At 34.3% G+C, this 22352-nt stretch overlaps 1 protein-coding gene across 13 annotated transcripts in view; it reads left to right on the forward strand.

Annotated features, from left to right (window-relative positions):
* The window catches only part of MLIP (muscular LMNA interacting protein), a 490259-nt gene that overhangs the window by 310620 nt on the left and 157287 nt on the right, over window positions 1-22352 (forward strand). For all 13 annotated transcript variants that reach the window (XM_074237220.1, XM_074237218.1, XM_074237223.1 and 10 more), the window contains one exon: window positions 927-971. In XM_074237220.1, the coding sequence (XP_074093321.1) occupies window positions 927-971 (45 nt within the window). The remainder of the gene's footprint in view (window positions 1-926; window positions 972-22352) is intronic.

Here is a 22352-nt window from a genome sequence, read left to right on the forward strand (position 1 = left end):
TCATATCCAACCATGCACACAGTAAGCACCCCCATACATCCCCATACACACAGACCTTGTACACATATATGCACATGCACATACACTCTTTACACACACAAATACATGTAATCATACTCATGCATATTATGTACTCTGCCATTTCAAACTCTTTACAAGCCGGTCCTTCCCTACCTTACTATTTTTCATTCTCACATTCAACCGTTGTCTTTACCCCTCTTTTCCATGGCTTGAATGTTCTCCTTTATCACATATATGTCTCCTTGATTTCCTTTTGGTTTCAGCTTAAGTTCTACCTTCTGTAGGAAGTTGATCCTATGCCCTACTCACCAAGTTGCTAGGACTTTCCCTAAGAGAAATTTCCATCTCTTCAGTATATAACTCTTGTGTATATCTAATCATTTGTATGTCTCCTCTATTAGAGTGCAAGCTTCTTGAAGACAGAAATCATGTTTTTGTTTTTCTTTTTATCTCCCATGGTTAGTATAGTACCTGTATGGACACATACACACATTGTAAACTATACTCACACACCCTATTTATCTAACTTTAGTTGAGGAACAAAGTAAAAACTTAATGAATTTTTTGACTAAATTATATGTATTTCGTTAAAGTTTTAATTTGGATAACATTTAAAGTCCAAATAGTTTTCCTATCCTGGAAATCAAGCAATTCTTAGTTCAGTAGAATTTTGCTGACAAAATTTTTATCTCCCCCCCATCAACAAATCACTATGAACACGAATATAATATATTCTTTTTAATTGGGTAATCACAATGAAGTTTTTAATTCATTTTTAATGGCCTGAACAAATTTTATGAAATAAAATTCTAAGCACAAAACAGCATTGCTTTTTATAGTATCCTTCTCTTTAAGGAAAATCATTATGTAATCTAATATAATGTATATTTGCCTATTTTTTTCAGGCAAATCTTACTTCCCCATCATCTACAGTGGCTGTGAGTCAACTGGTATGTACTATATTATATTCTGAATTATAGGTGACATCATTAAAAAATTTTGATCTTGTAGAATATTTTTATTGAAATAAAAATGAAACAGAAACAAATATATTTCAATTGTAAAGAATCCTTGAATAGACAAATAAAAATTTGACAGAAATAGAAAAGAGAATTTTTTCTGTCATTTAGTACTTTTATATTTTTTAATCATAAGAGTTAGCAAATTTATAGACAAGTAGATATGTTATTTTTATGTAACTGGTTGAAAGTCTTATTGTCTCTGAATCCTTGCAAAAATGTGCTGACAGTTTTATATGATTATTTGGTTTATAAAACAGTTTATATACAAGATTTCATTTGATTCTCCCAATGATTCTGTAAGACAAGTGTCACAGGCATTATTATTATTATTGCTATTGTTATTATTATTATTTTCTATATTAAATGTTTGACACTTTGAACATGTTTACTTACTTTTTCCAGAATCACATAATTATATAGTCAGTGTTTCAATTTAGACCTTCATAGTACACTGTCTACTGTATATCTGTACACAAGTTGACAAAGCAATTGGTTGATTAAATCAATTCCTGAAAAAAATCAGATTTGCTTTATTTAGGCTGTCATATAACTAAAACAACTGGTTATATCTTCATGTCCCTCTTCCCCATTTCCAGAATAAAAATTATTTGAAGGAAGGGACTGGTAATCTTTTATCTTTATGTTCTAAGCAGCCAGAATAGTGACTGCCATGTAGCAGATGCTTAAAGGAATATTGGTGAACTAAATTGTTAAATATTTCAGTTGATTCTTTTGGGATTACAAGGTTTTTTATGTAGCTGGGTAGATATTTACGTTAAGCCCACAACATTGAAATAGTTGAGGCATGTAAAGGAAAAAGAATGTTTGACTAAATTCAACCTTAAAAAGATATAAATTCAGTCAAATAACTGAAGTTTGAAAAGCATAAACATTTATGCAAAACAATTTTTTTCATAGGTATCAATAGGTTTGTAAAATGGAAGGCAGAATATGATAATAAGAACATTAGATTGAGGGTTAGGAGATTTTTGTTCTAGTCCTTGTTTTGCTACTAACTAGTTAAGTGATCTTGGTTCAAACACTTCCTCAAAAAGGCCCACAGTTTCTTTATTTGTAAAATGAGAAGGTTGGACTAAATGATCCTTAAGAGTCATTCCAGTTCTTATAGTCAATTAGTGCAACTTTCTTTTTTGAGGAAGTTACCATGGAAGAAAATAAACCTTCAAATAACATGATGAAACTGCCTGGTTTAATGGAGAAAAGAGGGAACAAAAAGCACTTTTAGCATGGTGACTTTCTTAGATGTAAAAAATCTTATTTTCCTGCTATAATCATGTTGCAAATGTTTGTGTGGTTATGGTTAAGGTTGATTCTTGTCCTTCATTATCGAAGAAGACCAAAATGATATCTCTATGTTTGAGACAAATTACAGTGTGTCCTATTGTGGTTAACCAGACTAATGAGAACTCAGAATGCTCTACCACAGGTTGCGCACCATATTCCATGTGAACATCTGGGGTGGGTATTCTAAACTTACCAATGTCACGTTTCCTTTGGGGTGCTTCAATTCTACTTTCCTCATAGAGTGCAGTACCTTCACTGATGAGGGTATGCCATAAGGGGTAGTCCTATGCCAGTGTCTCCCATGCTGTACAATCAATTCTAAAATTCTTCAATGAGACTTCTAGGGTGTCCCAGTATCACTTCTTCTGACACCCTCGTGAGTTCTTGCCCTATGTGAATTTTCCATAAAATAATTTTTTTTGGCAAGTGTACATCTGGCATTTTAACAACATGTGCAACCCATCATAGCTGCACTCTCTGCAGCAATGTTAGAATACTAGACAATTTAGCTCAAGAAAGGACCTCAGTGATGGGTATCTTCTTCTGTCAGGTGATCTTTAGAATCTTCCTAAGACAAGTTAAATGGAAGCGATTCAGTTCCTTGACATGGCACTAGTAAACTCTCCAGGTTTCACAAGCATATAGAAATGAAGTCAGCACAATGACTCTGTAGACCTTCAGTTTGGTAGACAGTCTGATACCTCTTCTCTCCCATACTTTCTTTTGGAGACTCCCAAATACTGAGCTAGCTCTGGAAATGCGAGTATCAAATTCATTGTCAATGTGTACCTCCTTGGAAAGGACACTGCCAAGGTAAGTGAATTTGTCCATAGTACTCCAAACTTCTCCATTTGCTGTAATCGATGGTTCCACATATGTATGGTATGATGTTGACTAATAGAGCACCTGAATTTTCTTAGTGTTGTTAGACCAAAATAAGCACAAGCAGCAGAGGATTGATCCATACTTTGTTGCATCTCAGCTTCAGAGGCTACTTTGAGGGCAAAATCATCTGCAAACAGAAGAACATGCCCAATACTTCTACTTTGGTCTTGGCTTGTAACCTTTTCAAATTGAAGAATTTGCCATCAGTGCAGTAGCTGGCCTTGAGGCCAGAAGTGAAGTTGTGATAATATGGCTGAAAACATCATGCTAAATAGTATGGGAGCAAGGACACATCCTTGTTTTACTCCACTGGTGACTAGAAAATCTCAAGAGCATCATTCACTATCCAGAACCTGGGCATACATGCCCTCATGAAATTGATGTACAATAATGAACTTCTTTTGACATAATTTTCCATAAACCCTCATGAATGAAAATATCAAAGACCTTGGTCAGATCTACAAATGTTGTAAACAGACCTTTATTCTGTTCATGGCATTTTTCCTGGGGGAGTCAGGGAGTAAACACCATATCAACTATTCCTCGACCCTTTCTGAAGCTACTCTGGCTCTCAGGGAGATGACCAATTTCTAGGTGAAGGATCAGCCTATTGAAAAGGACTCTGGAAAGAATCTTACAAGCAATGACTAAAAGAGAAATATCCCTGTGATTATCACAGGACAATATAATCCCTTTATTTTTATAGAGATGAATGATGGAGGCATCATTGATTTCTTGGGGGATAACCTCATCATTCCATATAACCTGGAAAATTCCAGTCAGTTTTTGGATGAACAATGGACTCCTCACCTTGTAGATCTCAGCTGGAGTAGAATCATCACAAAGTGCTTTGCCACTTGAAAGGAGCTTAATAACATTCAAAACCTCTTCTTCAGTTGGAACTTCAGCTAAGGGACTGGTTGACTTCAATTTGAAGTAAACGCTCAGTGGTTTCTGCATTTATTGATGATGGTCTGGTAAGAACACTATGGAAATGTTCAGTCCACCTCTCTAGGATCATGTCCTAATCAATGTGGATCCATCAGCACTGAGTAGTTGAGATGCACCATATGTCTTTAGCTCATAAATAGCCTTTAGGGAATCATAAAAGCATTTTGATTTGTTACTGTCTGCATAAAATTGAATTTCATCTGCCTTCTTACTGAGTCAAGAATACTGCATCTTTCTAAGATTTGCTTGAACTTTACTTCTAATGGAATTAAATTCTGCCTTCTTTTAAATGGATAACCTATCCTGCTGGTAAACCCCGTGGAGTTCTCATTTTTTTAATTTAGCAACTTCTATATTTCCCCATCATTTCCATCAAACCAGTCTTGGTGTTTTGTGAGTCTTCTGACCCAGATGAGCTAATGCAGTGCTGTATACCAGATCTCTGAAAGCTGCTCACTCACTCTTGGAGTGAACTCCATTGTTGCTAACTGTTTTTTGGCTCTGTTTTCCTGACAAGTTCTGACTCAGAGAGACACTCTAATTTCTTGACATTAATACTTCTCATATTCACTTTGCCTTGGGGACATCATTTTGGTTGAATATGAATATTTATCTTAGAGAGAATGAATCTGTGATCAGTCCAGCACTCTGCACCACACATTGCCTGCCATTCTCACATCCTGTCTCTCTCTCTTCTTACAATCACATATTCTAGTAGATGCCAAGGGTGCATCCAGGAAGTTTTATTGCATTTAGGTCAACAGAAGACAGTGTTTGTGATGGGTCATGAGATTCACAAGTCTTTAGTATAAGGTGACCATTTCTGTTGCTTTTCCAACTCCATTTCCCCCAGGGACTCCCTGTCATGTCTGGTAATCTGAGCCTATTCTAGCATTAAAATCACCCAGAATTATAAACTTGTCTTCTTTTGGTACATGAATGACAAGGGTCTCCAGGCCTTCATAAAAATTTTCTTTAACTTCATCAGAATTTATCATGGTGGGATAATAGGCCCTGATGATGGTGGCATGGCATTTTCCTGGAAGTGGCTATTTCATTGTCATGAGCCTGTCATTAACTCCTTTTGGTAGGCATTCAAGAATGTTGACTAGATTAGTTTGATTGCAAAACTTACCCTAGCTTCAAGGCATTCCCATTCACTGTGACCAGTGAAACATATATCCAGCTCTGACTTCAGTGAACTGGCTTTCATTTGCCAGCCTTGTTTCACTCAGAGCTGCTATTTGAATACCATACCTGCTGAGTTCTCTCACAACAAAAGCTGTTTGTTGTTTAGGTCTATTGGATCTTGTGTTGTCTATGAATGTGTACTAGTTCCATGCACTGATAGTGAGGGGAATCTTCTTTGAAGAAGTTTTTGTAGATTTTTTTTGTCTTAACCACCCTCTGGGATTTCCAACCTGCTGTGGTAATCACACTAGTGTTGGGTAAACAGACAATTTTAGGGCACCTTTCTAGCCCCTTCTTCGCATCAAGGTGTAGGGTGTGTTCAAGGAAGACTTGTACCTTGGTGTGAGGGCCACTGAGCCCTCTTCAGGGTTATTTTCCACACTGATGTCCACCTGAGTCACCTAACTCTCACCTGTGGCTCCAAAAAACTGTAGCATGTACAGTGATAATATCCTGGTAAACAGTTTTGGCAGGTGGCCTAAACCTTAATTTATAAAGAGTTATTTTCTTGCTTAAAATTCTGGATCTTCTTTTCCAGTTGATTAACTTTCTTTTCATAATCATGTTTTTTTTGGATTCATTTTTTTTAAAGTTTTTCCTCAATCTTATTGATTTTTTAAAAATTTTTATTTATTTATTTTCCGATTGGTTTTTAAAGTGCTATTTTGTATCCTCTAGTCATTTGACCTATCTCTTTGAGGTAGGTGAAACTTTGTTTTGCTTCAGTATGTTCCTCTGAAGATGAACTCCAGTCTTCTATTATTCCATAGTAACTGTTTATGGTTGGATTCTTTCTCCTTTACTGGAGCATTTTAAAATTTTTAAAAATTGCTGCTATATTCATCTTTAGTTCTGGGGTATGATGGATGTTGTTCCTGGTTTCAGGAGTTTTGTCTTAAGTACAATCTCTGGACCTCTTTCCCCCTCTAAGTAACAGCTTGGGCTCCTCCACACACTGTGCTGGAAATGATTTTACTGCCTGAGAACCTTCCAGTAGGTATAATCTTCAGTTGTTCCCTCTGACCTGGAACCAAGACCAAGAATTCAGTTCTCCTGTGTGTCCACAGTTAGCAGGGTCACTGTGCCACTACTTCTTCACTCACTGGACATGTGCTTCTTGCCCAGTGTCTCTGTCACACAACTGGGCCTGACCCCCCCCCCCCCACCAGCAGCACAGTTTCCCTCTCTATACTCTCTCCACTGCCCTACTCCCCACTTTGGAAGGTAAAGATTTCTGTAGCTGTGGTTGAGCTTACCTCCCACTTCAACTTTAGGACTCACCACTTTCTGATTCAGGGATCTAGCCTGGAGGTGATTATACCTCACCTAGACCAAACTTTGGTAGCAAGTCTTTCTATGGATCTTCTCTGATTGTCCTAGCACCAAAGCTCTGCCTCAATTCTTGTTTATTTTTACCACTTAGCATTTACCCTGAGGTACTTTTTTTTTGCTTGTTTGTGGAGGAAATCTGGAAAGCTTGTACTTTTCTGACCTATTCCACCATCATCCTAGAATCCTAGGACTAAATAATCTTTGAAGTTACTTTCAGATTTAAGTGATCTCCAATTCCTTGGTCCAGAGGATGGGACAAATATCTTCAAAATATTTCAAAGTCTTTGTCCTGCCTTTCTCATTTTCTTTCAACAGTAACCTGGTGTTTTTTTCTTTTTGCCACTCAAGGCGCAGTGTCCCCCCCCTTTCAAAATAAGAAAAGGGACTAGTTTAAACCATAAGAGGAAAATATAGATAATATGTTAGATATTCACAAACATTCCCTAACTTTAAAACTCAAGGCCTAGAGAATCCTGGCATGCAATTCCTCCAAACCATAGAAAATTCATTAGTTGTTTTTTGTCAGTAAATGCTCATATTATTCATAGTGCATGCGAGACATGTTGTAGTAGATAGAGAACTGACCTTTAAGCCAGGAAATTCTAAGTTCAAGTGTTACTTCCGATTCATACTGGTTACGTGATCTGGGTAACTTATTTTAACCTCTAAGTGTTCTAAGCAACCCTCTAAGAACATATACTTTTTAGAGAAGATGCCCACCTGTACTGTTGGAGAGAATTTCATTGCCTGGCAATTCATCAGATGGATGAAGACACAGGTTTAGTTCCTATCTCAGTGATAATAACCACTCTTTCTCTCTTATAAATAGAATATATAACTATAATACATATTGTAAGTTAAAATAAATTTTATATAATCTATACATATGCATATAAGTAATAAATTATATACCATTTATATATATATATATGCATATACATTTTATATAACCTGGATGAAAGAGAGAATTTAGTATAGTACAATGTGATTTATATATGTATATATATTTACACACATACTATATATGTACATATATAAAGCATATATCAGTTAAGGACTTGCAAAACAAATGCATACACATGCACATATATACCCACAAGGATTTGCATAGCACTCTCCATACATTCTTTCATTAGAGGCCACCTGATGGTTAAACCAATTGTTTTAATAATAACCAAATTTTTTTGATAGAATTTCAAGGAAAAGTTTAAAATAAGCCATTGAATAATGCAGGCAATGAACAAAATTAGCTTTAAAATTATGTGACTTTAGCATTATTGCCTGATTAAAACAATGGGAAGTTTGGCATTCTCTGGGGGAAGAACTATATGAAATATAACTTGGACTGACTAGTTCAGGATGTTTTTCCTTTATATTCACATCACTTTCACTTCATGTCCCCCTGTTTCCTCCTCCAAAGCATTTCTTGATTGAAGTTTAAAATTAAATTTAGATCCCATGCCCCTCCCGTGGGATGGTGATACTTTTTTTGGAAGAATTATCAATAAAAGAACTCATCTCAGAAAGGAGCATCTCCTGGTTTATTGGTGTGTAGATCCATTCTCTAGTATACTTTGTGTATGATTTTGGCAGCTTCACAGCATATGAAAAGGAACTAGTTAATATTGAATATGATCACATGAAAGAGAAATATTATAATATTATACAGAGGTGACTTCTTTATTTGCATGAAACATTGTTTAGTTCCCCTCACGACTTCTTATGCTGCTATGTGATGTCATTGTAAAGCCAGATAAACCTTTTATTTACACTAGTTTTTTGCCCCAACAAAACTACTGTAATTCTTTTGACATTTATTTTGTGGGTCATTTTCAATGCAAATTGAATACTCAACAATGACTCCTATTGGAAAATAAAGTTGTGGTTATTATACATACATACATACATATATATATATATATGTATCACTAGCTTGTTCTTTTTATTTTTATTGATTTTTTTGCCTCAATTTTTTTTTATTTTTACCACTTTGTATTTATCCTGAGGTGCTTTTTTTGCTTGTTTGTAGAGGAACTCTGGAAAGTTTGAAATTTTTCTGACCTATTCCACTATCATCTCATAATCCTAGGGGTAAATCATCTTTAAAGTTACTTTCAGATTTAAGTGATCTCCAGTTCCTTAGCTCAGGGGATTGACAAATATCTTCAAAATATTGCAGTCTTTGTCCTGCCTTCATATTTATTGATTCTATTTACAGTTAATTGATTTTTATCCTGAATCTATTTAAGTCATGATTCTTTGTCTCTGGACACAGTTCAGAACTTTAGTGGGTCTGCATTAGTTAAGTTTAGAAATTCACTTCTGGCAGCCACTATTCTATAATTATTTCAAGGAAATCTGCTATTCTTGGCAATTGCAGATGGACATCAGGAAGTCTGGTTCAATATCTGTATTCTACCAAACTATCTCGGGGACACTATCTCTAATCTTGCAGGTGTACTCAAATAATGAACTTTTCTAAGTCACAAGAGGGATGGAAGGTGTTGTTGCTACCCTCTTGTATATGATAAAAATACACTAAATGAAGTCTTCACAAACTAGGTCTAGATAAAAGAATGTTTTATTTACTTTTTTCAGAAAGGGAAGACTCAAAAATCTAACATCAAAAGTGGCAAGAGTAAGAGCTGCATCCAAAGTACAGTCAAGCAGATGCATACAGAGTTTCTCCCCCTTTCCCCTAACTCTCCTCCCCTCAACAGACATGAAGAAAAGATAATTTTTTCATAATATTTTCCCCACCAAATGGTGAGGTAATTTAGGACTTTCATAATTATCTCAACTAAAATGAAGTAATGTCTGTGGTCAGAATGTCCTTCCAGTTTGCAAAAATGGTCTTATCATAAAGCAGGTGGCTCTGAGCCTCCTTTGGAATGCAAGGTTTTCTTGACAAAAACATTTCTTAACCTTGAGAGGACTTCACCAGGAACTTTCCCATACACTCTTATTCTCAACTTCCAACCAATCCTATTGTTCTCCATGCCTTGACTATATAACCAATCAGGTTGTCAACCCCATAATATCACCAACCCTATAATCAATTATGTTATTTCCTTCTCTGCCTTGTTCTGTTATTCATTCTAATCTTATAAAGACGAATTCCTTTGGCTAAACTGAGGCAGATACTGATCCATTCTATTAGCAGGTAGAGCCCCATTAATAAATGTTGTCATGTTGAGAGAAAATGTGCCTTAGTCTACCTTCGCTAAATTTCACATACAACAATGTATTTGCCAGTGTATTTTTTACCAATGTATTCACAGATTTTAACAAGCTAGAAATACAATGTATGTGGCTTGATTTTTGAAGCTATCATTTGAAGTTATCATCATCCTAGTTCAAATCTTCATTATCTTTTATTTAGATTATTATGTTTGCTTCCTTACTAGATTCTCTGCTTCATTCTCTTACCTTCTTGTGGAACAATAACTAAAATCATTTTCTTAATGCACAAGGCTGACCATGTCATTCCACGTCACTAATAAGAAAATGTCAGTAGCTTCTTGGTTCTCATAGTATAACATACAAATTTCTTAGGTTTTCATTAAGGTACTCCATGATCTTACTCCTGAATGAAAACTTCCTTTCTACTCTTATTTCACATTATTCTTTTTTGCACCACTTTTGTTCAAGCTGATCTGTCTGTTCCCTGAAGTCATTGAACTGCCTCTCTCCTTGCATACTGTCTTTAATACCTGGAATTAATTTTCTTATCTGTTCCTTTCTGGATCTTTCTGTTCTATCAATACACAGTTCAGACAAAACATTTTTTTTTTATAAACAGAATCCTCCCCTCCCTGGTTTTTTCCCTCCTTAAACTCTTTGAGGACTTTGTCTAAACCTCTCCTTTGCCTTCATCATATTCTTGCTTATATAGAGTATATTTACAGGTATACATACTTTCATAAGAAGAATATAATTTCCTCAAAAGCAATTGTCACTAAAAATGCATTCTCAGCTCTTAGCAAGTGAAGTGAAACCAAACCACCAAAGGGAGAAAGACTGTAAAAATCTCATTGAGTTCAAACACATTTATTCTAAAATTTCTTAAGCTTGTTGCAAAGCTTCTCTCTCTCTTGTTCTCATCAATTCCTTTCAGCACTGAGAGGAATTTTGTTGTGCCAATGCTGACCACCAATTATTTTTTAATCTTTGAAATAAGTCCATAGAGAAGAGGACAGAGAATGTGTTAGAGTATTGATTCATCAACTTTTTGAACTTGGGACATGTTTGCACTCCCCCAAATTATTAAGGACTTTTAAATACTCTTAACGTTATTAAAGATCCCAAAGAGCTTTTGTTTATGGAATTAGATTTTGGAAATTAAAAGTGAAAAAATTTTAAGATATTATTTCATTTACAAACAATAATACTAAATCCATTTTATTAATATAACATACTAAAGAAAAATAAATAATTTTAAACAAAGAATAGTGAAAACAGTGATGTTATTTTATATATTCTTGCAAACCTCTCTAATGTCTGATCTAATAGAAGACAGCTAGAATCTCTTATCTGCTTCTGCATTTGATCCAAGCAAATATGTTGTTTTGGTTGAAGTATATGAAGTGTATGAAGAAAATCTAGCTTCACACACATAATTGGAGATGGTAGGAATATTTTAAAAGACAAATAATATCTTAGTTTTTTCAGACAGTAAACCTCTAGAAAGGATCTTGAGGGGAGTGATGTTGGGTGGAGAGATGGAAATTCTTAGATCATATTTTGAGAACCAGTGTTGATATTCATTAGAATTTCCTAACCCTAAAGCTGAGTTTCTAAAATGTAATATTGATAGATATTAGAGAAGTGTCTCTGGTCTGTCTGGTAAATAATGAATTGTGATATAAGTGCATATATATAATGTATGCACATATAAATATATGATATATACATATTATATTATATATAATTTATATATATATATATATATATATTATATTGGTGCTAGGCTAGTTATTTGACATTTAGAGATACTTTTTCTGATCCATGATTGTCAAATATTGTATTCATTGATTGATTGATCAATTGTTTAATTCTTTTGTTCATCAAGTGTATTTAAGTCTAGCCCTGGGAAAAATGAAAAGAAAATTAAAACATCTTTCTTGCCTCCAAAAACTTGTAGTCTAGAAAGTAAGGGGAATATCTAACTTCTTTCATAGCATAGCTCAGACACAATCTCTTATACCAATCTTTTTTATTTCTTTCAGTTATTAGCATTTTTCTCTTATAATTATTTTATATGATTTTAATTAACATATTCATGTTGTATCCCCCCGGGTAGAAAGTAAGGTCCTTAGGACTGTAAATGGTTTCATCTTTGTCTTTGTCTTTTCAGTCCTAGCATAATGTCTAACATATAGCAGATACTTAATAAAAATTGCTGAATTGAGTTGAACCCCTCTATTCAGTATCTATTTTATGAAAAGCACTATTCAAGGTCCTGAAGATGATATAAAAATAATTGAAGGGTCTTTGTCCTTGTGGAGCTCACTATCAAGTAAGGCTATAAAAATATACAAAGATACAATCATATTCAATAAATAGAAAATGAAATTATATTCTGTTGCTTCCTCATATACAAATTAAGAACTTGCAACAGATGGCTGTCTCTAAATTTCTAATTAAATCTATGTTTCTATATATTAATATGCATCTGCATACCATGAAGAGTATCAGATATGCAAAATTCTAGTTGATATTACTGCAATAAAAAACAGAAACAATAATGGCAATAATAACTGGTACACAATGTAGTTCATTTTTGTATAGTGTTCAAAAACCTGAATTTGCATAAGTAACCCTTTGTCCTAACTAACTTCAGATAATGCATAATCCAGATCACCCTAATTTTCCAGAAGTCATTTAGGGTGCTTCAACTTGACAGATAATTTGTTTCTAATTGGGATTGCCAGTTGATGTTTCCTCCTTAAGTGGTCCATGATTCATCTACCTGAGGACACTTGACATCACTGCTGTTCAGAAAATGCAACACTGAAAACTTAAATAGCACCAGCATCTTCTTCAAAATCAAAGGCAGTTTGTCCTTGACAATTTTATATACTCTCAATATACCTTATGTTACAAGTATTTATTATCATCACTTTCTCAGATTTGGATCATGTTGTTTGTCTTCTTTTCTTTGACATGTTAAATTTGGTAAACTGTTCCTTGCAAACTGCTGATTGAACAATAGAATGCTATTTGTTATCAGTGAGTAAAACACAAGGATTGTAGAAGGAATTCAAACAGAAACATATGTCCTTGTTATGCAGAAAATGTCAGTATGTAGTATAAGTTGTCATGGTGATCCCTATCTGTTCCTTTTCCAATCATCAGTTGGCCAAATTTCTGGATATTATTTTCTTTGTACTTAGGCTTAACATAGTACAGATTAGTAGTTCCAGAGTAGGAGTTTCTTGACTTCAGGGTCAGTGCTCTAGCTACTGTGTCACCTAGCTGCCCATAACTGATTAATCATACCCAATCTGTATTAGGTATTGGGGATACCAATGCAAAATTTAAGCATTCCCCATTCTTAAGATACTTACATTTGATCTGCAGATGCAGGATGTATATATTTTAAAATATAGAGAATAAATATGTGTAGAATAGCCACAATTCAGTTATTTACAAGATAGAACATTTGTATTTTGGAGGAGGCATCAGAAACAAACAAACAATAATCAATTGAATAGAAGATAATGCTTGAACCATATCTTGATAGGAATAAGGAAACCTCTGAAGTTGAGATGAGGGAGGTATACATTACAGACTTGGGTTATGTTAGTTCAAAGAAAGAAAAGTAGGAAAGAGAGTTATGAGAAGCAGGTATATGAGTAGAGAAGAGGCAAAAAAGGAAAATATAAATTAAGAGATAACAAGGACATAATGGAGATGGAAAATGTACCTGCTGCTTGGGGTTATGGACAAGGGAAAGTCAGAAGTTGCAGATATAAGTTTATTAAAGAATAACAGTGCTTTACCTCCAAAATAAGACATTTATTTGAAAGGATAATTTTGGGAGAGATAATTAGTTTTCTTTTGAATATGTTAACTATGAGATACCTATGTGGCAGCTAGTTTGAAATGTCCAACTGGTAGTTGGAGATGTGAGATAAGATCAGATCAGAGGCCAGGAATGTATTTGATATTCTGGAAGTAATTTTCTTAGAGATGATATTTAAACCAATGGACGTTTATGAGGTCACTGAAAGAGACTAGGGAGAGAAGAAATGACAACTGTGGTTTGAATACTTTGTACATAACACCTTTGAAAAAGAAAGCTAAACTATTTTTTCTGAACTTGTGGCAATGTTTCTTCTATTCAAGCAGTTATCTTGGCTTTCTAATTGTCCATACCAAAAATCCTTCTCAATAGATTTCTAGGATTATCTATACAAGATCTTTTACAAAGACACACTCAGGTGGCACAGTGGATAGAACACTGGTCTTGGAGTCAAGAGGACTGGAGATCAAATCCAACCTTAGACATTTGTCACTTACTAGTGACAGACAGACTAGACTATTTGTCTCAATTTCTTTTTACTTGGGGATAATAATAGCATCTGATATTCAGGGTTATTAAGAGTATCAAATGAAATGTTCAAGCAAAGTGCCATATACAGTAAATACTGTATGGACACCATCATCATCCTAATCCTCATTTTCATCATTTCACAACTTCTCTTTATGGTCATGGTTTAACTCATGCTATGTAAATTTTATTTTAAACTCTAAAGCTCCAGAACAAAATCTTCATGGTATAGTTAAATGATAACTAGTTAGTTAATAAAGAAGATGTTCCTAACCAATGGAAATATAAGAAAAATTAGAATCAATCACTCAACAAAGTTTAAAAATGCTCATGAGACAATCTGCTAAATTTTTAGAATAGAAATAAAAATTTTAAAAGATATCCTTGCTTTCAAGCTTACATTCTAATGAAAGTATTATAGGTATATATAAGATATATGGAAAGTATATACAAGGTAACCTTTGAAGGGAAGGCACAAGCAGCTGGGGGAAATTGGGATAGACTTCTTACAAAAGATGGTAATTGGACTTAAAAGAAGTCAAAGATTCTAAGAGGCAAAGCTGAGATGGAAGAGTATTTCAGTTATGGGAGATAGTGCAGAGGCATGGAGGTCAGAGAATGTGTTGTGTTTGATGGACAGTAAGAAGACCAGGGGGCTAAAGTAATTTGTAAAATGATTAGAAATTTAGAAAGTTGTAAAGATCTGCCAAGGGAAAACAACAGAGTTTACCTTTGATCCTACATGTAGTAGGGAGCTACCTTGACAGTTCCATGGACGATAAATTGGAATTTGAAGAAATTTGAGGTAGGGAGATCAATTAGCAGGCTATTGTCCTAGTCCAGGTGACAGGTAGAGAGGTTATGTGAGGAGAGGAAGGGGTTCAGAATTGAGAGATATTGAGCAGTAGAAAAAAAACGAGATTTGAGTGATGGATGTATATGTTGTGTGAAGAAGAATGAGCTATAGGATTCTATTCTTTAAGCTAGAAGAAACCTAGTTTATTACCATGAATTTTAATCCCTGATATGGAATATTCTAAAAAAGGCAAAAAAAGTATCTCTGCTTGAAAAAAATATGCTTGTATTTACAGGGAATAATATATTGTCTCACAATGCAATGCATTTCATTTTAGGACTCTAATTGTTAGAGAATTCTTTCCTTCCATTTTAATGGAATTGTGAAATGGAGTTATGAAATAGAACATTGTTCCACCACAGCTTTTCATTCTGTGCAATTCTTTTGCTAGTTCTCATATAAACTCTCCATAAGGTGTCAGTACAGTGGGGAGGAGGGTGGAGAGGGACAAATGGGTTTCAGACATACCCAGGCAACACATGGACTGTCCATCTCCTATCCCTCACTCTTATTCCATGACCACTTTACTTCTATTTTGGTCATGAAGCACTTTGATGGTATTTTTGGTGTGTCTTCTCATGATCAAGGTTATATAATTTAGGCTACCCACTATTCTGATTTTTAAGAGCATATGGTGTTTTAAGGTTCACAGTTGTATAGTACCATTAGGAGAACAGTGATATTTTTTGAAAAAATGGGGTTTTGATTTAGGCAGAAACTTGGGGACATTGAAAATGCTTCACAATTTGTCAAATAAAATAAAATATGTTCTTTCTTCTATTCACTTCTGGACCTAATTCCCTACCAAATGATAATGTCTTTTCAAAATTTAAGTACCAACATATAAATTCAATGAGTTGTCTATTGTTACTTCATATTCAATGCTTGTGAATCTCACATAGGAGACTTTGTTTAATGATAGAGCTTGGTGTCATGAACTTGATGTTATTCACACATAAGAATACCTGGAGGAGAGCCTGTCTGACAATCCATAGGGAATTCCTCTTGCATTTGCATGGATGTGCTTTCTGTTGAGCATGTACCTTCCTATGTAAAACTTCATTTATCAATCATTTATTCAATATTTGATATTAATCATAATCATTAAAATTGTTAATAGAATTATACGATATTAAGTATGATAAAAAAACACCTTGCTTGTAGAGTCTTTAAGATTGCAATTTTTGGGGGTGGCTAGGTGGCGTAGTGGATAAAGCACCAGCCCTGGAGTCAGGAGTACCTCAGGTCCTAAAGCATGGATTTGCTCAGCATCGGATAACCAATATGTGTCAGAGTTAGTCTTTGAACCCTGTTCTTGATTTTGAGGCTTATTGTTCATCCACTCTTCCATGCAATTTTTAGTCAAACAAAAAGCAGTAAAGTTTTATAGTCTCTCCATTTTTATTCAGTTCTGGGACTAAAGGTCCACTCTATATGAATGAAAAATATCTGAAACGGAGGAGGATACAACACAATGGGAAAAAAATCATGAATTATTACTGGGGGCAAAGAGTCATCTAGTGAAATATGACTCCTTTTGACTTCCACCCATATGTGGAACCACACAGAACTAATCTGTCTTTCAGGCGACAATCTTTTAAATACATGAAAATAACTAGCATTCTCTTCTTCCCCCAAGAATCTCTTTGGATCCTCCATCTATAGCTCTTCATGGGATCATAGACTTATTAGTGGTTTCTTAATATCATGAACATACTCCCCCTTAAAATTGTTCCTGAAATAGAACCTAATATTCCAGATGTCACCTAATCAGCACAAAGTACACTGGCACAATTACTTCCCTTAATGATGATGATGATGATGATGATAACAATGATAACAACTTGCATTTTTATAATTTTTCAAGGTTTGAAAAATTCTTTTACAATCATTATATTATGTTGTCCTTAAAATAACCCCAAGAGGTAGGGTTTATTATCCTCATAATTTCAGAGAGAAAATTGAGGCTGAAAGAAGTTATGATATTTCTAGGGTTGTGCAGCTAGTAAGTATGTAAGACCACCTTTGATCTTAGGCCTTCCTAAGTCTAGGTTTAGTACTCTATTTTATGGCACCACTTCTTCATTGTCTCTGATTGTTTGAAAATTATACTTTTAGAGAAATGAGGTTTTGGATTGTATTCATATTGTTGACTCACATTAAGCTTGAAGTGTTTTGAAACTCCTATCTTTTTCACATGAACAGTTATTATGCCATATCTTTCCTAACTGGCATTTATGTGACATTATTTTTTTAGTCTGAACACAGGACTTTATTTTTATCCTTATTAAATTTCCTTTTCTTAGTTTAGTCCATTGTTCCAGTCTGTTGAGCTCTTTTTGAATACTGATTATTATCTATTATATTAGTTGTTCCTCCCAATTTTGTGTTATCTACAAATTTAATAATCATGCTACCTATTGTATGACTTCATTCAACTCACTGGTATTCCCCAAGTCAGAGTGATATTACTGAAGCACAGATCTGATTGTGACACCCTTTTACCTCTGGAATCAATATAAATATTTCCATTTGGTAATTAAGTACCTTCCCAGTCTGACTCCCACCTATTTTTCTGATGGGTTTATTAGAACTTTCTATTGATTCAAACTGATCTTCTCCCTGTTCCTCACATACAGCAATCCATTTCTTGACCCATAATACTCTCCCTTTTATACTTCTGCCCCTTAGAATACCTAACTTCATTCAAAGTTCATGTTGCAGCCATATTCTCCATGAGGAAAGGTCTTTTCTAATTTTCAATTTTTAAATTGATCTTTTAGTTTTCCAAATACATGTAATGAAAGCTTTTTCAACATTCATCCATATATATATATGTATATATATATATATATAATGTATAGTTTTGTCACAAAATTTCTTTCCACCCTCCCTTCCCATCCCCCTTCCCTCAGCAGTGAATAGTCAGGTTAGCATTGTACATACATATTTTTGGTACATAATTATTTGGTACATAACTACTGTACATAACTATTTTTGTTAAACATATTTACAGATTAGCCATTTTCAGTATGAGGAATTAGGATTTAGGGAAAGAGATACTTAAGAGATAATTTTATAAAGTGTTCATCAGATTCTGAAGAGTTTTGTTTTGCTTTGTTTTGTTTTTCTTCCTCTGGATGGGGATAACGTAGTCCATAGCCTGTATGATACACTTGTCCTAGCTCTCTGAACTACTGAGAGGAGCTGCTTCAAGGTTTTTCATCTCACAATGTTGTGGTTGATGTGTGCATTGTTCTCTCGGTTCTCCTGTGTAGCTCATTCTATGTTTCTCTAGAGTTTGACCATTTATGAGTTTCTCATAGAACAACAATATTCCATAGTATTCATGTACCATAATTTATTTAACCATTCCCCAAGTGATGGGCATCCCCTCAATTTCCAATTCTTTGCCACTACAAAAAGAGCTGCTATGAATATTTTGGAACATGTAGGACTTTTCTTATTTTTTATGATTTCTTCTGGATATAGGCTTAGAATTGGAATTGCTGGGTGAAAGGGAATGAACATTGTTATTCTTCTTTTGCATAGTTCCATATTGCTCTCTAGAATGGTTGGATCCATTCACAACTCCACCAGCAATGTATCCAAATCCTAATCCTCCCACAACTCTCCAACATTGATCATTTCCCCTTTTTCTCATCTTAACCAATCTGATAGGTGTGAGGTAATATCTCTTATTTGTTTTCATTTGCATTTCTCTAACCAATAATGATTTGGAACATTTTTTCATATGATTATATATAGCTTTAATTTTTTTCATTTGAAAACTGTCTATTCAAATCCTTTGACCATTTATCAATTGGGGAATGACTTGTAATCTTATAAATTTGATGCAATTCTCTAAATATTTTAGAAATGAGATCTGTATCATAACTCCTAGTTGTGAAGATTGTTTCCCAGCTTTCTGCTTTCCTTCTAATTTTGACAACATTGATTTTATTAGTGCAAAACATTTTTAATTTAATATAGTCAAAATCATTCATTTTGCAGTTTATAATGTGCCCCAATTCTTTGGTCATAATTTGTCCCCTTTACATAGATTTCATAGATGATTATTTCTTGATCTCTTAATTTATCTATAGTGTCAACCTTTATGTCTAAATCCTGTACCTATTTGGACCTTATTTTGATAGAGTGTGAGATGAGGTTCTATGCCTATCTTTTGCCATACTATTTTTCAGGTTTTTCCAATAATTTTTGTCAAATAGTGTTCCAGAAGCTGATGTCTTTGAGTTTGTCAAACAACAGATTGCTGTAGTCATTTACTGAGGTTTCTTTTGAACCTAATCCACTGATTCATTACTCTATTTCTTAACATTACCAAGCAGTTTTGATGATTGCCTTTGATTTCCAATCTACTTGTGCCTTCCCACTTGCCTCCACAAATGGCCTTGTATCAATTTTCCATCTACTTATATAGGTACATGTTGTCTTTTATGATGGCAGATATTTTCCTGAAGGAAGTGACTAATTTTTGTCTTGGAATCAACTGATGTCTGTTGAATTGAATAAAAAATGAAATGGAGGAAGAAGAGAACACACAAAGAGAACTATAAATTCTAAGGGAAAATAGAGACAGAGGAGTCTCCTGGCATTGCCAAGTACATTGTCAAGCACAGTGCCTAAAGAAAATACTTAATATCCATTTGATTAATTTATTGAATGAATTGTTGAATACAAAATGGCTGAAAACAGACTTTTGAAATGATAGGAGTAAATTCAAGGTTGTCAGCAATGACTTAAATAATCCATTTTGGCTACAGTTATTCAACCAGCTCCTAATTTCTTATACTATCATCTAGTCCATATTTTTCTCTTTGGATATTGCTCTATCCTAATTGATTTTGCCAAATGACTAGCTAAAATATAAGCTCATTACAACTACAAAAGTTAGCCAAGTATTATAGAGGTTAGAGCACTGAACTTGAAGTCAGGAAGACTTCTTAACCCAAACACTTAATAATTGTGTGACACTGGGAAAGTCACTTATCTACTTTTTTGCTTCAGTTTCATCATTTGTAAAATAGAATAATAACCTTACAAGCTTGTTGTGGAGAACTCATGACATGATATTTATAAAATGCTTCTCTTCCCCTTCCCTACAGCATTTTCCTTCATGCATCAATTATGTATTGAAAAAAATTATTCTAATGGATCAACTTATCCTTTTGTGTTTTTTTTTTGCTGTTTCTGTCTTCTCAGTTTTGATTGTCCTTTCTCCTCAAACTTCATTTTTTGAATTGTTACCTAGCTCAAACAATTTAAAGCCCAGTTCAAATATTACATGCATGTGGAAAAATGTTGGGCTTAGAACATGGCCCTGCCATTTACTCCTTGTGTGACCTTGGATAAGTCACTAAACTTCTCTCTAGTTAGGCTTCATCTGTAATCTGACAGATGTCAGACTAAATGACACCTAAAATATATGATAATATGTTTCTCTATGAAGCCTTTTCTTGATCTCTCATCTTGAATGAGTTTTCTTCCTTCTACCTTACTAATGTACTTATCTTGAAATACAGTGATCCATTTAAGTGATCCCTGGGACAATAAACTCTTTAGTGCAGCAAACTCCATGCCTTATCAAAATTTTCTGTCTCTTTCAGAATTGAGGATAGCACTATGTATGCAATATGTACTTAATATAGGTTGAATTAAATTAATCTAACTTTATCTAATGTAAAAGAAAATTATATTCATTTGTTATGACATTTTTAGAGAATTCATTTTGATTTCTAGTTATTGTTTTCCTCTTTCTAAAGCAGGACTTCTTAAACTTTTTTTTGTATTATGAGTTTGTTTGGGATAACTGTCTTAATTCTCAAAGAGAACCAAGCTACAGTTTGTCTGACTGTGACTGTTCAGACCAACATAAGTATGGAATACTCTACCACAGGTCAAGCACAAATAGCCCATGTGAACATTTGGGGTGAATTCTCTAAATTAGTACATCTCACCTTTCTTTTCAGCTACCTCAATTCTGCTTTGTTCATAGAGTATGGGACCTTCTTATTGAAGACACACTATACTGAGCAGTCTTGTGCCAGTTATCTTCCATGTCATGCAGTCAATTCCAAACTTCTTAAGAGAGAATTTGAGAATGCCCTTGTATTGCTTTTTCTGACTACCATGTGAGTGATTGTCTTGTGTGAATTCTCTATAAAATTATTGTTCTTGTTGCTTAACTTTTGTTGTAAAGAGGACCATGACATCAGGAGGTGATGTCATGACAAGTGAGTGGATTGGTTTTGAGTGGGGGAGGGCTGTGCAAAATCACCAGCCTCACTTTCTCCTCCAGAGACATCTGGGTCCAGCAGTCAGATATGGATCAGGATGACTGAACATGACTCTCTCTTTGTAAATTAATCTCTTAGGTAAGTGTATGTTTGACATTTGAGCAAGGTGGCTAGCCCATAAGAGTTGTACTCTGAAATAGAGTTTGAATGCTTGATAGCTTAGTTTAAGAAAGAATCTGGTACCTTATTCTGCTAGATGAACTTCAGAAACTTCCCAGGACAATTAAAATGGAAGCTAGTTAGTTTCCTGGCATGGCACTGGTAGCAGCTGTCAAGGACTCAGGCACACAACAATGAGGTCAGTCCAATGGCTCTAGACTCAGTATTATGGGGTATAGGGTGATAGGAGGGCTAGGAAATAAGGATTTATATAAGAACTGTGTCATATGCTTTTTATAAATGTTATCTCATTTAATGAGATATTTAATGGACCTTTCTGTCAAGTTCATGAAGCCTCTGTACTCCTAAGAATGCATTTTTTTATATTAGGTTTTTTATATTTTTATATTAAATTTTATATATTTTATATAATTTATATAACATAATTTAGAGTTATATAATATATAATATAATATAATTTATAATTTATATAATATATTATATAATATTATATGGCATAATATTATATAATATATTTTATGTTTTTTTTATATTTTTATATTAGGGTTTTTTTTGCAGGGCTATGGGTTTAAGTGGCTTGCCTAAGGCCACACAGCTCAGTAATTATTAAGTGTCTGAGGCCAGATTTGAACTCCGGTACTCCTGGTGTTCTATCTACTGCACCACCTAGCCACCCCATAAGAATATTTTTTAAAAATCATAATTAGGGAAGTTAGGTGGTTCAGTGGATAGAGCACTGGCTTAGAAACAGAAGGACCTCAGTTCAAATCCGTCCTCAGACACTTAATAATTAC

Source organism: Macrotis lagotis, chromosome 5 (assembly GCF_037893015.1).
Source record: "Macrotis lagotis isolate mMagLag1 chromosome 5, bilby.v1.9.chrom.fasta, whole genome shotgun sequence".
Classification (NCBI taxonomy): Eukaryota; Metazoa; Chordata; class Mammalia; order Peramelemorphia; family Peramelidae; genus Macrotis; species Macrotis lagotis.